This window comes from Erinaceus europaeus, chromosome X (assembly GCF_950295315.1).
Source record: "Erinaceus europaeus chromosome X, mEriEur2.1, whole genome shotgun sequence".
Lineage (NCBI taxonomy): Eukaryota > Metazoa > Chordata > Mammalia > Eulipotyphla > Erinaceidae > Erinaceus > Erinaceus europaeus.
The window spans coordinates 80,144,277-80,160,171 of record NC_080185.1 but is presented as its reverse complement, the minus strand read 5'-3'; the positions used below and the strand labels follow the sequence as shown (position 1 = coordinate 80,160,171).

At 41.5% G+C, this 15,895-nt stretch overlaps 1 protein-coding gene across 2 annotated transcripts in view; it reads right to left on the bottom strand.

Moving 5' to 3' along the window:
• Positions 1 to 15,895, bottom strand: part of OPHN1 (oligophrenin 1) — a 385,226-nt gene that overhangs the window by 181,618 nt on the left and 187,713 nt on the right. For both annotated transcript variants that reach the window (XM_060183179.1, XM_060183178.1), the window contains exons 17-18: positions 12,527 to 12,585; positions 10,956 to 11,061 (exon numbers count right to left, since the gene is read on the bottom strand). In XM_060183179.1, the coding sequence (XP_060039162.1) occupies positions 10,956 to 11,061; positions 12,527 to 12,585 (165 nt within the window). The remainder of the gene's footprint in view (positions 1 to 10,955; positions 11,062 to 12,526; positions 12,586 to 15,895) is intronic.

Below are 15,895 nucleotides of genomic sequence, written 5' to 3'. Positions count from 1 at the left end.
TGCTTACGTGTCCCTGTTCCAGGCGCCAAATGCCGGGATAGCCTGAGGGTGCTTCTTCCCAAGCTAGTGCTCTCTGGGTTGGAGAGAACTCAACTGGAGCTGATCTAGGCTGTTGCGTGGGAGAGGGATCAGGAACTCATGCCGCACTAACTTCGCAAGAGATACACTCTGGAACTCTCAGAGCCGGAAAGCAATTTCCAAGTGTGTTTAATCAGAAGACCAGCTGTTTTTATACTCTCCAAGTAGGGTGAAAACAGGATGTGACATAGAGAGGGTGGAGCGAAAAGTAACTGGTGGAAGATCAGGGTGTGACAAGGAGAGGATCAGGGTGTGACAAGGAGGATCAAGATGTGACAAGGAGGCATACGGGTGCTTGGTTAAGCAGAGGCCAGGGGGAGCTGGCATACTATCCAACATTTCTCCAGGCTCCCAACCTGCAGGGGAGTCACTTCACAAGCACTGAAGCAGGTCTGCAGGTGTCTATCTTTCTCTCCCCGCCTATGTCTTCCCCTTCTCTATCCATTTCTCTCTATTCTATCCAGCAACAATGATATCAATAACGACAATAACTACAATAAATCAATAAGGGCAAAAAATAGGAATAAACACATAAATATATTTTTTAGAAATGAGGTATTTCTGATGTTTCAATGGATGACTTTCTCACAGGTATATAGTAAATATGAAGATGTATCAGAATATACATATGCTGCAGTGCTGCAGGTGTATCTTTCACTCATTCTTTCTCTCCCTATCTTCCCTCTCAATTTCTCTGTCTCTATAAAATGAGCATTTTACAATGCTCAAGAGCCTTGTATACCCACCTACAAGCCCTCTATACCCACCTACAAAGGGTTAAGCTCAGGAAATGATGATGCAGTGCTGCAGATGTCTCTTTCACTCTTTCTTTATCTCCCTATCTTCCCTCTCAATTTCTCTGTCTCTATAAAAAATAAGAAATGAGAGAAAATAAGAAAAATGTGCCTGTTTCCTTTCCCTTTTCTTTCCACTTTCCATTTCTTGTTTATAATTGCCTTTTCTTTGGTGTGTGTGTGTGTGTGTGTGCGCGCGCACGCGCACACATGCACGCATGCACGCATGCACTTGCACAGGCATATGCATACACACCTACATGATTATTGCTAGGGCTAAAGTCTGGCAATATAAATCCACTGCCCAGGTCCATTATTTTTCCTTGCCTTTTTTTATTCTCCTTTCCTTTTTATATATTATTCAATAGGACAGAGACTAAATGAGAAGAGATGTGGAGATCAAGTAGGAGAAAGATAGATACCACCCAACTATATAGAATGATATGCCATAATGGTTTTTCCACTATCTTCATTTATAGATTCTATGAGTCTCTAAAGAACAGATTCCTCCAAAGGAAAAGAAAAAATGGATAGGGGCGGAGCCAAGATGGTGACTTCGAAACAACAGCTGGCAAGAGCTCTAAATAGAAGCAACATACAACCTAGGATTCTCTGCATAGGTATGATACTGAGCCATCATTAGGTAGGTGAACAAGAGGGTGGTCAGTGCAACACCAAAAAAGAGTACTGTAACCCACTCTTAGGCTGGCAAATAGAGGCCAGAGGACAAAGAAAGGAAAATCTCTGGCTTGATTATTTCTGAACTTACCCCTCCCCCCACCCCAGAACCAACCAGCCCCCAGGGGTTGGACAGCAGCTTCTAGCATGCTTCCTGCTTGGCTCACCAGGGGTGTCATTCCAGACCTTTTCTTTTTGTTTATAGTCGTGGACCCTTTGGAATACAACTACATATGCCTAATAGCTATCTACAAACCGGAGACTCCCACCCCCCCCCAACTGTTCATCTGCACTATTCCAACCTTTAGGTTAATGGTTAGTCAACAATTTGTTCGGCTTTATATGTTAACTCTCTTTTCAGCCACCAGGTTGCAGATGTTACCATGATGCCAACCAGACTTCCCCTGACAGACAACCCCTCCAATGTGTCCTGGAGCTCCAATTCCCCAGAACCCCACTTCAATAGGGAAAGACAGAGGCAGACTGGGAGTATGGATAGACCTGTCAACACCCAGGTTCGGTGGGGAAGCAATTACGGAACCCAGATCTTCCACCTTCTGCATCCTACAATGTCCTTGGGTCCATATTCCCAGAGCGTTAAAGAATAGGAAAGCTATCAAGAAAGGGAATGCATTGTGCAGTTCTGGTGGTGGGAATTCTGTGGAGTTGTACCCTTATCCTATGGTTTGTTAGTGTTCCCTTTTTATAAATAAAATTAAATTTAAAAAAAAGAATGCTCATCCCCCAAAGGGTGACTGGACACCATCTCTATGATGCACCTGAGGAAGATGGATCCTGAAATTGGGGCAGATGAAAGGTTCCTACTTATGACCACAGAATGTGAGCTCAGATCTACAGGGATGCAGAGGTCACATAGGCTCTTAAGCTGAATATGGGCCCCAGATCACATCAAATAGATGGGATTTACAGTCAACAATATTTGTAAACTTTTCCCACATTTGGGAGCGACTGTCTTCCCTGATCCAGCTTTCTGGTCCTTTTTCCAGCTATGGCTTCATCTCCCCAGACAATAACTTGGATCCACCTGCATATCAGATTTCAGGTTCAGGGGAAAAAGAAAAACTAATATAGCACAAGCCCTTTGGAACATAACTAAAATATGTCTACTAGCTATATACAAAATAGAGATTGTCCCCAACTCTTCATCTGTACTATTCCAGCCTTTAGGTTCATGATTAGTCAACGATTTGTTTGGCTTTATATGTTAATTCTCTTTTCAACCACCAGATTCCAGATGCTAGCATGATGCCAACCAGACTTCCATGGACGGACAACCCCATCTATGTGTCCTGGAGCTACAATTCCCCAGAACCCTGCCCCACTAGGGAAAGACAGAGGCAGGCTGGAAGTATGGATATATCTGTCAACGCCCATGTTCAGTGGGGAAGCAATTACAGAAGCCAGACCTTCCACTTTCTATATGCCACAATGACCTTGGGTCCATACTCCCAGAGGGTTAAAGAACAGAAAGCTATCAAGGGAGGGGATGGGATTTGGAGTTCTGGTGGTATGAACTGTGTGGAGTTGTACCCCTCTTATCCTAAGGTTTTGTCAGTGTTACCTTTAAATAAATAAAATTTAAAAAAATGGATAGATACTTAGCCAGACTGCCTCCAAAAGAAGGCAGAAAAATTCTAGCAATAAAACAATAATAAAATACATAAACAGTAGGAAAACAAAGGATTATTAAACAATACTATGAGCATCTTATATTCAGTTACATTATTAGTTTTTTCTACTAGCTGGACTTTCAGCTCAGTTATTTCAGCTTTTAGTTCTCTAACTACATCAAGATAGCTTGTGTTTTCTTGCAGTGTCTCCTTTCTACCTTCTACTTAGCTAACGCCACTCTGATATCAAAAGAAAATAGGGACACAACAAAAAAGGAAAACTACAGACCAGAAAATATAGTTATTTGTAAATAGCATTACATGACATAAATCATGGTTAGGTTTTATAAAGCACAGTATATTCTAGCCATTGGATTTTAAATGTAAACATAGTTCCCCCAAAATTGGTTATAATTATAACTCCTTATTGCCTTCTTAAACACTAAGACATCAAGGAAGCTCCCTCATTTTCTATAAAACCCTATTTCTCCAAGTCCTGGAAACTCTAGAAACTTGGCTTGTTTTACTTCATGGCTCTCTTGATCCATACTGTTTGTTACTGCATTTGCTGATCTCAACAAAGTAATGCAACCTGTACCACCTCAACATGTTTTACATTGAACTGTGTCCAGAGACATCAGATGTGGGATGTCAAACCTTCAGCTCCAAAACTCTGGTGAAACTTTCCCTAGTTCATAGGACTCTTTAATTCCATTCCAGGTGCTACATTTTCTAACAAAGCTACAGAAACTAGATACATACCAATGCCCATGAGATAGGGCACAGGTGCATATGTATCTATAAGTTAGGGGAAAATATCTATAAAAATATAAAATATCTATAAAAAATACCATAAAGCACATAATCAAATAGTTTCTACTTAGAACTAGATACTCTCCTAACATACTTATTATTTCACTTCCCTCAATCCCTCTAAGTCTAACCCTATCAGATAAAGTAAGGGCTACAAAAGCTAGATAAGGGCAAGAGACTGGCACAATTTAATGATGGACTTCTTGGTTTCTACTAGGCCAACCCAACATCCAGGGCCCTAGTCAGGGAATCCTAGCACTCTCACATAGAAATGATGGGTTTGGATCTCTAACAGATCCCTCACTATACAATCACTGGTCATCTCCTTCAGAAACAACATCACAAACCCTCTTGTGAACCTCTAAAGGACCTTGTCCTCAATGTGGAACTATAAAGGTATGGAATGCCCCACTTTCCAGAGGGAATGTGGGTCAACATACCCTGCCACTTGAGGAAGACTGGTCCTGAAATGAGTGCAGCCTATAATGTTCCTAGGTATAACTATGTAATACAAACTCAGACCTACAGGGATGCAAAGTTTATACAGGCTCCTGTGCTAAATATGACTAGACATGGGCTCCTGTTCAGATCAAAGGGTTTTACAGTTAATGGTACTTACACACTTTTCCCATACTTGGGAGCTACTCTCTGTCCTGACCCAGCTTTCTAGACCTATTCCCAATTCTGACATCAACCTCCCAGACAATACTTTTAGCCTACTGAATGTTAGCTGTCAGACTCAAATACAAATTAGTAAAGTAATAGGACCCTTGGAATAAACTTAAAACAGACATCCTAACTTCCTGAAACATAAAGATCCCAAATCTCACTTGCTATAATCCTACATTTAGGTTCCTTATTATTAAATAATTTGTTCTTCTTTATATCTTAATTCTTTTCTGCCACTAACCATAACACTAACCTGACTAAACAGGGCATTCAACCTCATCAAAGTGTCCTGAAACTCCACTGCTCCAGAGCCCTACCCCAATAGGGAAAGAGAAATGGGCTGGGGTTATGGACTGGTGTTGGTATGGTTCTAAATCCTGCTTATAAGACCTTCTGTTTTGATCATCACATTAGGTTCGCTTGTATTACTTACTATGTATTCTATTTACATAACCACTGTTAACTAAGCACCCCCTGCCTCCGGAACATTGGTTTAATACTCACTGCTTTGCGCTTTTCCCTTCTCCCCACCTCCTATCCTACGTACATCCTTGTTCCTGACTCTTCCGCCACAGGAGAGAGGCAGGACAGAATTGTGTTGTGATTAGAAGAGATTAGATTGTTGAACCGCATCCCCACTCATCAATAAAGAGATACTGCTTCCCAGCTCAGCCATGAGTCCCTAGTCATCTCTCCCACCTGCAAAACCAGCCCAGCAAAATGGCTCCCGAACAGGGACATGAATCTAGGCTCCATACACCTGCAGCAGACCAAAGGAGACCAGATAAGTAAAGCTGCCATGGCCTGCCTTTCTACTTATGAAGAGGTTTCCAAAAGCCTCTACCCTTTCTTCATGAGACAGTTTCTCTGTCACTGGAACATGTTGCTCTGGGCCACACTTCGGTTCCCGCCCGCCACCCGTCTGCTGGAGCCTGCTCGCTGCCATGGGGCACAGGGTACTGGGCGCAGGCTCCCTCCACACTGCTCGGCCGCCAGGAGCAGGGTGGCGGGCATGGCAGGCAGGGCTTCAGCCCATCCCGGCCCCCGGCCTGGGGCACCTTAGCCCACGCCTTCTACATGGCTGGCCTGCCCACCCTCCTGCTGTGATGCCTGGGCAGATCCCGGACCGTTCGGTGACCATGGGCTCCCTGCCAGGACTGGGCCCCATGGCCGGGGTCCCCAGCTCAGCTCTGATGGCAGAAGAGCTGAAATAAGCAGACATCCGTGCAGTGATTGCACCCCTGCACTTCCTGGAGGTGAATCTTGGCAAGAGGCCACTGCTGGACAATGCACCCCCCAAAACCAATGATGTGACCTGGCACAAACTGAAGAAACAGATTCACAGACTCCAAAGCTCACTTTCTACAGAAAAGCAGAATTCCAGTGGCTGATCTTCCCCACCGAGGCAGACATGCAGCGTTTCATCCCCTTGCATTTCATCCATGGTCATCTACTTTGGACTGAGACTTCTATCGGACTTGCTGGTATACCCTTTGGACATTTGACACAACTTTACAGCAGCTTCCCTTTATGCTGCTGGGTTTCTCAAAGACTGACTGCAGCCAGCTGCCTTGGGACTCTATAGGACATGCCCGCTCACCTTATTAGGTGCTGCCCACAGAAGCAGGAAATGCCCTTTAAGGCATGAAGCGGGCCCAGAGGCAAGAGATGCCCACAGAGGCAGGAAACACCCGTTGAGGCATTAAATGCCCCCAGAGGCAAGAGATGCCCACAGAGGCAAGAAACATCCTTTAGCCTGATAGGCCTTGCCCTTTGAGGCAAGAAACGCCCCCTCAGGCCTTCCCTTGGCATCACACCGGTTCTTGCTGCTTTCTTACTTGTCTTGTGCCAGTTCTTTAGAAAATGCCTGTACGATATAGGTTTCTGTTCACCCCACACTCCTGATACTATGGACATTAGATAAAAAGAAAGGGGGAATTGTTGATATGCTTCTTAATCCTGCTTATAAGACCTTGTTTTGATCATCACATTAGATTCACTTGTATTACTTACTATGTATTCTATTTACATAACCACTGTTAACTAAGCACCCCCTGCCTCTGGGACATTGGTTTACTCCTCATTGGTTCTCGCTTTTCCCTTCTCCCCGCCCCCTATCCTACGTACTTCCCTATTCCTGACTCTTCCGCCTCAGGAGAGAGGCAGGACAGAATTGTGTTGTGATTAGAAGAGATTAGATTGTTGAACCGCATCCCTGCTCATCAATAAAGAGATACTGCTTCCCAGCTCAGCCATGAGTCCCTGGTCGTCTTTCTCTCCCGCCTGTGAAACCAGCCTGGCAGATTGGCCTGTCAACATCCATATCCAGCAAGGGAGCAATTATAAAAGCCAGACTGCCACCTTCTGCACCCCATAACATATTTTTCCATACTCCTAAGTCAGAAAGATAAAGATGAGTATGGGATGATCCCACTCATACACAGAAGTTAAGAAAGAAGAACAAAAAGGGAAACTAAAAGCAGGATTTGACTGAATTTGGAGTAGGGCACCAAAGTAAAAAACCTGGACTGAGGGTGAGGGTGGATGTTCAGCTTCCCAGGGCGGTGATGGGGGGGGGGGACACAGTCATGTGGTGGTGGGAATGATGTTTATGTACACTCCGTTTAATTTGTAGTCATATAAATCACTAATTAATATGAGAGGGGGAAAATGATTGTATGTCTCAAGTTTTTTTATATTTATTTATTCCTTTTTGTGGCCCTTATTGTTTTATTGTTGTAGTTTTTATTATTGTTGTCATTGTTGGTGGATAGAACAGAGAGAAATGGAGAAAGGAGGGGAATACAGAGAGGGGGAGAGGAAGACAGACAACTTCAGACCTGCTTCACCACCTGTGAAGCAACTCCCCTGCAGGTGGGGAGCCAGGGCTCGAACCCAAATCCTTACACCGGTCCTTGTGCTTTGCGCCACCTGCGCTAAACCCGTTGCACTGCAGCCCGACTCCCATGTCTCAAACTTTTAAAGCACAGACTAAGTCTTTTTAATACATAGGGTGAGTCTTTGATATGTTGACTCTCTTAAAAGCCTACACCAGGGAGAACAGAAGCAATCAGTGGCACAGTTATATACAAATAATGTCAAAGGAAATAAATTATGGTGATGCTGTGTATGATACAGCAAATCTTAACAAAGGGGTTTTTCAAAGTTAACGCAATTGCCAAATAATGTGATTATAGCAATAAATATCTATTGTTTTCTTAAACCTAAGACAGCTAGAAACTCCCACTTCCTCTATAGAGCCTATATTTCTCCCAATCCTGGAACCTCTAGGGTGGGGCTCACTTTCCTGCATGCTTCTCTCACTTCATACCAAATGATATTGCATCTGCTGATATAATCAACACAACAAGTACCACCTCAGCATGCTTCACTTCAGACTATGTCCAGACACATCAGGCGTGGAATGCCAACCATTCACCCTCATTACTCAGGTGAGCCCTTTCCTTTCACAGTATTCTCTAATTCCATTCCAGGCGGTTCCTTCCTAACAAAGTCCCAAAACCTAGTTATAGACCAGGTCCCATGAGATAGAGCATATGTTCACATGTATCCATAAATTAAGGCAAAATATATACCTGAAAGCAAAAGTACACAATAATCTACAGTGAGTCAGTATACCTAATGAAATAGTATCTCATTAGAGTTAGATACTCTCCTTACCTACCTCCTACTACAGTTCTTTCACTCACTCCAAAGCTAACCTTATCAAAGCATGGACTGTGTTGGGAAATTGTGCAGATGCGGTCACATCCATCATGTTTCCCCTCAGGATATTGTCAATTCCCATGAGAGTTGAAACTCTATTCCTGGAGTGCCTTGTTCCACCATGTTGTTCCAGCAGGGTACTGTCAATTCCTAGGAGAGTTGAAACTCTATTCCTAGAGTGCCTTGTTGTCCCCTCAGGGTATTGTCAATTCCTAGCAGAGTTAAAACTCTATACCCAGAGTGCCTTTCCCGACCAATCCTGTCCCAACTTCTACTTCCAGTTTTTATCCCAAACTTCCCTGGACAGACAATCCCACAATGTGGCCTGGAGCCCCGCTTACCCAGAGCCCGACTCCACTAGGGAAAAAGAGAGGCAGGCTGGGAGTATGGATCTACCAGTCAACACCCAGGTTCAGCGAGCAAGCAATTACAGAAGCTAGACCTTCCACCTTCTGCATCCTATAATCAATCACCTTAGGTCCATACTCCCAGAGGGTTAAAGAATTGAAAAGCTATCAGGTGATGGGATGGGATACATAGTTCTGGTGGTGGGAACTGTGTGGAGTTGTACCCCTCTTATTTTATGGTTTTTTCAATGTTTCCCTTTTATAAATAAATAAATAAATAAATAATATTGTTAATAATATTGAAATCATGTTAAGTGTGGTAAGTCAGAAACAAAAGGATGAATACTGGATGATCTCACTCATAGACGTAAGTTGAAAAAAAATTTCTAAGGGAAAACACTAAGCAAAACTTGGACTGGAGTTGGTGTACTGCACCAAAGTAAAAGACTCTGGGGTGTGGGGGAGGGCTCAGGTCCTGGAACAGGATGACAGAAGAGGACCTAATAGCGGTTGTATTGCTATGTGGAAATGTTAAGCATGTACAAACTATTGTATTTTACTGTGGATTATAAGCCCTTAATCCCCCAATAAAGGAATCGAAAAAGAAAAAGATTAATAAAAATACCTCATGGCGGGAGTCGGGCTGTAGCACAGCGGGTTAAGCGCAGGTGGCACTAAGCTCAAGGACCAGCGTCAGGATCCCAGTTTGAGCCCCCGTCTCCCCACCTGCAGGCAGGTCCCTTCACAGGCGGTGAAGCAGGTCTGCAGGTGTCTGTCTTTCTCTCCCTCTCTGTCTTCCCCTCCTCTCTCCATTTCTCTCTGTCCTATCCAACAACAATGACATCAATAATAACTACAACAATAAAACAACAAGGGCAACAAAAGGGAATAAATTAAATTTAATTAAAAAAAATTTTTAAAAAATACCTCATGGCTATTTTCACAACACTAATAGTAGCACAAGAGTTACACTTAATCTACTTCATCTCCTCCATATTTATCCTCAGTTTTAGATAATTGAAGTCCTCTACTGATTGTGTTGATGACTTCACTTCATTTAATATAGGCTCTTGAAAAATGTATTCTAATTGTTCTAAGTTTTTGTCTCACTTATTTATTTCCTAATATAACAAAAATGATATTGAGTATTGACCTGTTCATGTTCATCAATTCTCATAATTGAATTTAGTAGTAGAAATAAAACTTAAACCTAACAAAGAGCTTTCTACTGCATGGTATTAAGGGTTATTTAGTGAATCAAGTACCTTCATCTTTAATCAAAACATTGAATCTTCAGTCCAAGAAAGTTCTTGGCAGAACACATGTGCCCCTTCCCTTCCACTTTCCTATCTAGAAGTCTGATGCTAAACTTACTGTCTAGAATGCAATTATCTGTTCCTCACTGCCAACATCAAAGCAATAAATTCACAATAATCTTAACAATGATTTCCATTTCTTAAGCATTCTCTATGTGGCTGACTTTTAACTCATGTTTATTCAAACATACACAGTAGTGCTATGTAGTGTACAACACTAGTTTCTTTCAACAGATAACCAAATACTGACTAAGCGTGGTTTTTCTAAGATTGCACAATTCAAACCATGTTTTGATACAAATCAAACCATTTGATCCATCATTCAAACCATGTTTTGATATGAAGTAAAGCCTGTAGTCAGCCCACTCTACCTTCTTTTAATCAACTAGTTCATTACGACACTGGGAGAATATATATGTCGATCAAGGAAAATTCACTCTTCTCACAAAAGTATCACCTTCCCCTCAGTTTCTCCTGGATGATGCAGTTATGGGTAGAGATTCAGTGAGCTGACAAGTCTATAACCATCCTACCATAGAAACCAGCATACTAATAAAAAGTTGTTGTTGTTTTCTAATTTTTAAATATTTATTCATTTTCTCTTTTGTTGCTCTTTTTATTGTTGTAGTTATTATATTTTTGTTGTTATTGGTGCTGTCGTTGTTGGATAGGACAGAGAGAAATGAAGAGAAGAGCATAAGACAGAGAGGGGGAGAGAAAGACAGATACCTGCACACCTGCTTCGCAGCCTGTGAAGTAATCCCCACTATAAGTGGGGAAGCAGGGGCTTGAACCGGGATCCTTAAGCTGGTCCTTGTGCTTTGCGCCACCTGTGCTTAGCCTGCTACACTACTGCCCAACTCCCAAGTTTTTGGTTTTTTTTTAAATGTAGCAACTACTTACTTGACCAAGTGCCTTATGAGAAGTTCTAGCATCTCTCGATTCTTTTCTGGTAGCTTATAAACTAGGGAGTGAATAGCTCCTAGACGGTAATCCAAGTTGTCAGACTCTGAGAAAATATTTTTAAAAAATTGCATTCTAAGTAATTATATCAAACAAACTCACATACATTCATACACACAGACACAAATAATATGAGAGATAAAAGATATATAAGTACATATAGAGATACAATGATAAAGAGAAACTGTGAAACAAAAGAAAAATAAAAAGTAAAACCAAAATCAAAAAGAGAAAAGCAATATGCCCCATACAAGGATCCCAGTTTAAGCCCTTGACTCCCCACCTGGAGAAGTTCACTTTACAAGCAGTGAAGCAGGTCTATAGATGTCTATCTTTCTCGCCACCTCTCTATCTTCCACTCCTCTCTTCTCTCTAGCCTATCCAAAAAAAAAAAAAAGATAGCCACCAGGAGAAATTGATTCATTGTATCCTCAGTGATAACTCTGGAGGAGAGAGAGAGAGAAGCACAATGAAGTAGGTCTAGAATAAAAAGAAGAGAGAAAAGAAATATCAGCAGGCAAGAGTGTCTTGGAAGTCAGTGAATTCTTGATAAGAAATTTCCAGATTGAAACCCTTGCTCTTACAACATCCCTGGAGCTCTGGGAGGCATGTACATACCTCTGGCCTACTATAAAAATCACTAATGAGATCAGAATAAAGAGTATATATCATAAAGCAAGATTCATTATGAGGAAAAGTTCCCTGGAACAATTTCCTGCCTGCCACAAAGGGCATACTATGTAGGAAGGGTTACATTGAGGCAGAGAATGATGTTTACACATTAGTCTCAATCAGAACATTTAATGTTTAGTGGAAGTCTTATTTCCATGAACTTTGTCCAATTTCCCCTTCTGTTTTTTTTTAAAGTTTATTTATTATATTTATTTCTTTTTGTTGCCCTTGTTTTGTTGTCGTAGTTATTATTATTGTTGTTATGTCATTGTTGGATAGGACAGAGAGAAATGGAAGGGAAGACAGAGAGAAGGAAAGACAAACACCTGCAGACCTGCTTCACCGCCTGTGAAGCGACTCCCCTGCAGGTGGGGAGTCGGGGGCTTGAACCGGGATCTTTACGCCAGTCCCTGTGCTTTGTGCCATGTGCACTTAACCTGCTGCACTACCGCCAACTCCCTCCCCTTCTGTTTTATGACCTTTAATGTGATACTACTGGTAATATATTAAGAATAAGAATGTACAACACAATTGGAAAACATTCGGAAAGGAACTTATAAATAGAAGCTACAATAGCAACTGTAATGGAACCATTTTTGTCCCCTGATAACATGAGCTAGTATTTGTTACACATGTCTCTTTCCCTAAGTTAATTAATTCTTCCAATTTAATCAATTAGCATGAACTTATGAGGATCAATAAAATGACTTATTAGCAAGAATCTGCATGTTTTAATTTTAATACATCAATTATTCTTACTCAATCAGTATTCTCTAATTACTATAGTAAAAAATGATAAACAGCAAGAGCAAAAGAAATAGATAGGAACAATCACTTACTGGCTGCAGAGACCAACTCTTTATGAAGTCTGTAGGTCATAACAGGTTCAGAAAGGTTCCTGAAATTTAATAAACACTGTAAGTTACTTAGGTACAGGTATAGCTAGACTTTGGAGTCTCAGTTCTATGCAGAGCAAGTCAGAAGTTTATGAATCAGAGATTAGTGAAATTGCAATAGCTTTTCAGAAGAATCTTGTATTCATGTTGTAACAGGAGACCTGAAAAAATGTATAAGGAACATTTTCTTAAACTAATTTCCTAGTTAGAATCCAAAGTGAAAGTCTGAAGGAGTCACAAATCCATCCTGGAAATTTTCAAAGTAGATACATTTTGAATACTACTATACAGTCCTTACTATAAGATAGTTCCTTCATTTTTATAGCACTTTATTGGGGGATTAAATAGTGTACAGTACAGTTATTGACATAGGAGTAAAATTTCTCATCTAATCATGATAAATATCTGCAAAACACTCTCACCTAAACTTTGGTCTCATTCCATTACCATACACCAGGACCCCAACGGACCTCCCAACAACCTACCCATGCTATCTTCCTCATTCACCAGGATCCTTCACTTTGGTACAATACCACAAGTCCAGTCCAAGTTTTACTTTGTGTATTCCCTTTCTGTCCTTGCTTCATAAGTCCCACTTATGAGTGGGGTCATTCAGTAGTCATCCTTCTCTTTCAGGCTTATCTCTTTCTGATTGAGATAATGCAAAAGAGATGACCTCTTCATTGTTATGGCTGCATAGTATTCCATTGTGCATTTTTATCACAATGTTCCTTATTTATTTATTTTTTTAAATTTATTTTTTATTAAGAAAGGATAAATTAACAAAACCATAGGGTAGGAGGGTACAACTCTACACAAGAATGGTGTTTATGTATATTTCTTTTTTTTTTTTTTTAGTTTTTATTTATAAAAAGGAAACACCAACAAAGACCATAAGATACGAATGGTACAACTCCACACAATTCCCACCACCAGAACACTGTATCCCACCCTTTATCCCTCTGAGAGTATGGACCGAGGGTCATTATGTGGTGCAGAAGGTGGAAGGTCTGGCTTCTATAATTGTTTCCCCACTGAACATGGGCATTGGAAGGTCGATCCCTACTTCCAGCCTGTCTTTCTATTTCTATTGTGGTGGGGTTCTGGGGAAGCGAGGCTCCAGGACACATTGGTGATGTAGTCTGCCCAGGAAAGTCCGGTTGGCATCATGTTAGCATCTGGAACCTGGTGGCTAAAAAAAAGAATTAACAGTGGTCGAGGAGGTGGCGCAGTGAACTATCAAGCATGAAGTCCAGAGTTCGATCCCTGGCAGCACATGTGCCAGAGTGATGTCTGGTTCTTTCTCTTTCCTCCTATCTTTCTTATAAATAAAATCTTTTTTAAAAGAAAAAAGAGTTAACATTTAGAGCACACAAATGGTTGACTAGTCATGAACCTAAAGGCTGGAATAGTTCAGATGAAGAGTTGTGGGGGGGGAATCTCTGTTTTGCAGATAGCTAGTAAGCTAATTTATTTGTTTTTTTTTTTTCCCTGAGCCTGACATTTGTTACATAGGTGGATCTAAGTTATTATCTGGGGATATGATGTCATGGCTGGAAAAAGGACCAGAAAGGTGGATCAGGCAAGAGAGTAGCTCCCAAATATGGGAAAGCTGTATAAATATTGTTGACTATAAACCTCATCGATGTGATCAAATCTGGAGCCCATATTCAGCTTAGGAGCCTATGTGACCTCTACATCCCTACAGATCTGAGCTCACATTCTGTGGTCATGAGTAGGAACATTCCAAGCTACCCCAATATCAGGACCCATCTTACTCTGGTGTAGCATAGAGTATGTTGTCCAGACTCCCTTCGCAGGATGGAACATTCTTTATCGTTGTTGATCCACACTGAGTGAAAGGCCCTATGGGGACCCACAAAGGTGTCTGTTGTATTGTTTCTGACAGAGACGAGCAGTAACAATGGAGAGAGGGACTTATTAGAGGTCTAGGCCCATCATGTCTGTTTGGGAACCTCAGAACTCCCCAAATAGGGTCCCACCTGATCAAACCAGTGGGGTTTACAGTTAACAATATTTATATACTTTACTCATATTTAGGAACAACTCTTTTCCCTTACAGCTTTATAATCCTTTTTCCAATGATGACATCACCTCACCAGACAATAACTTGTGTCCACTCACATATTCCAGCCTTTGGGTTCATGATTAGTCAACAATTTGTTCTTCATTATATCTTAACTCTTACTCAGACACAAGGTTCTAGATGACACCATGATACCAACCCAGCATCCTTGGACAGAGCTCCCCCCCCCATGTGTCTTAGAGCCCTACTTTCCAGATCCCTGCCCCACAAGGAAAGAGAAAGACAGGTTGGGAGTATGGATCGAACTGCCAATGCCCATGTTCAGGGAGGAAGCAAATACGGAAGTCGGACCTTCCACCTTCTGCACACCACAATGATCCTGAGCACAAACCCCCTGAGGGATAAAGAATAGGGAAGCTGTCCAGGGAGGGGATTAGATGTGGAGCTTTGGGGCTGGACAATGTGTGGAAATGGACCCCTCTTATCCTATGGCCTTGTCAATGTTTCCATGCTATAAATAAAAAATAACAATAATAATAAAATAAATATGGGACGAATACTGTACATATTCAGTATTCAGGTATTCCAATACCAGTAGACTACAAGTTAGACTTAGGTTCAAATGATATTAAAATACTACAATAATATTGTTTTATGGTACAGCAGATATGTTTCAATTTAATCATAACCCTATCTAAATTACATGATTATTGCGAAAAAAAGAATGATAGTATCAGTAAAAGAAAGAACACTATCACAGAACAACTTGTTTATTAAAATAATTGTCTACATTTGCATTTGTAAACAGACAAAACTTAACAACTATGAAAAAAGAAGTACTGGGGTGGAACCAAGATGGCAACTTGGAAGCAGCTGCTGGCGTGAGCTCCTACAACAACTGCTGGAAATACTCTCGCTGGATACCTGGCCTTCAGCAGGACGGTGAATAAGGGACCATAGGTGAGACACCAAGGAGGTGACCATAGCTCAATTTGGATTAGAAAATAGAGAAGAAAGAAAATTTTTATTATTTCCAAAGCACACCCCTCTCCCCCACCCCCACCCCGATAACCAGTCCCCAGGGGCTGGAGAGCTGCTACTAGCAGGCTCCCCACTGAGCTTTGTTCTTTACCAAGATTCCTGGCTCACCAGGGGTGTGATTCCAATTATCTTCCTTTCTGACTCCCTCTGCTCATTTTTTTTTCCTTCTAAGTGGTTTAAGTTCAATTGGAATGACAAATATCTGACCAATCAGAGACTAACCC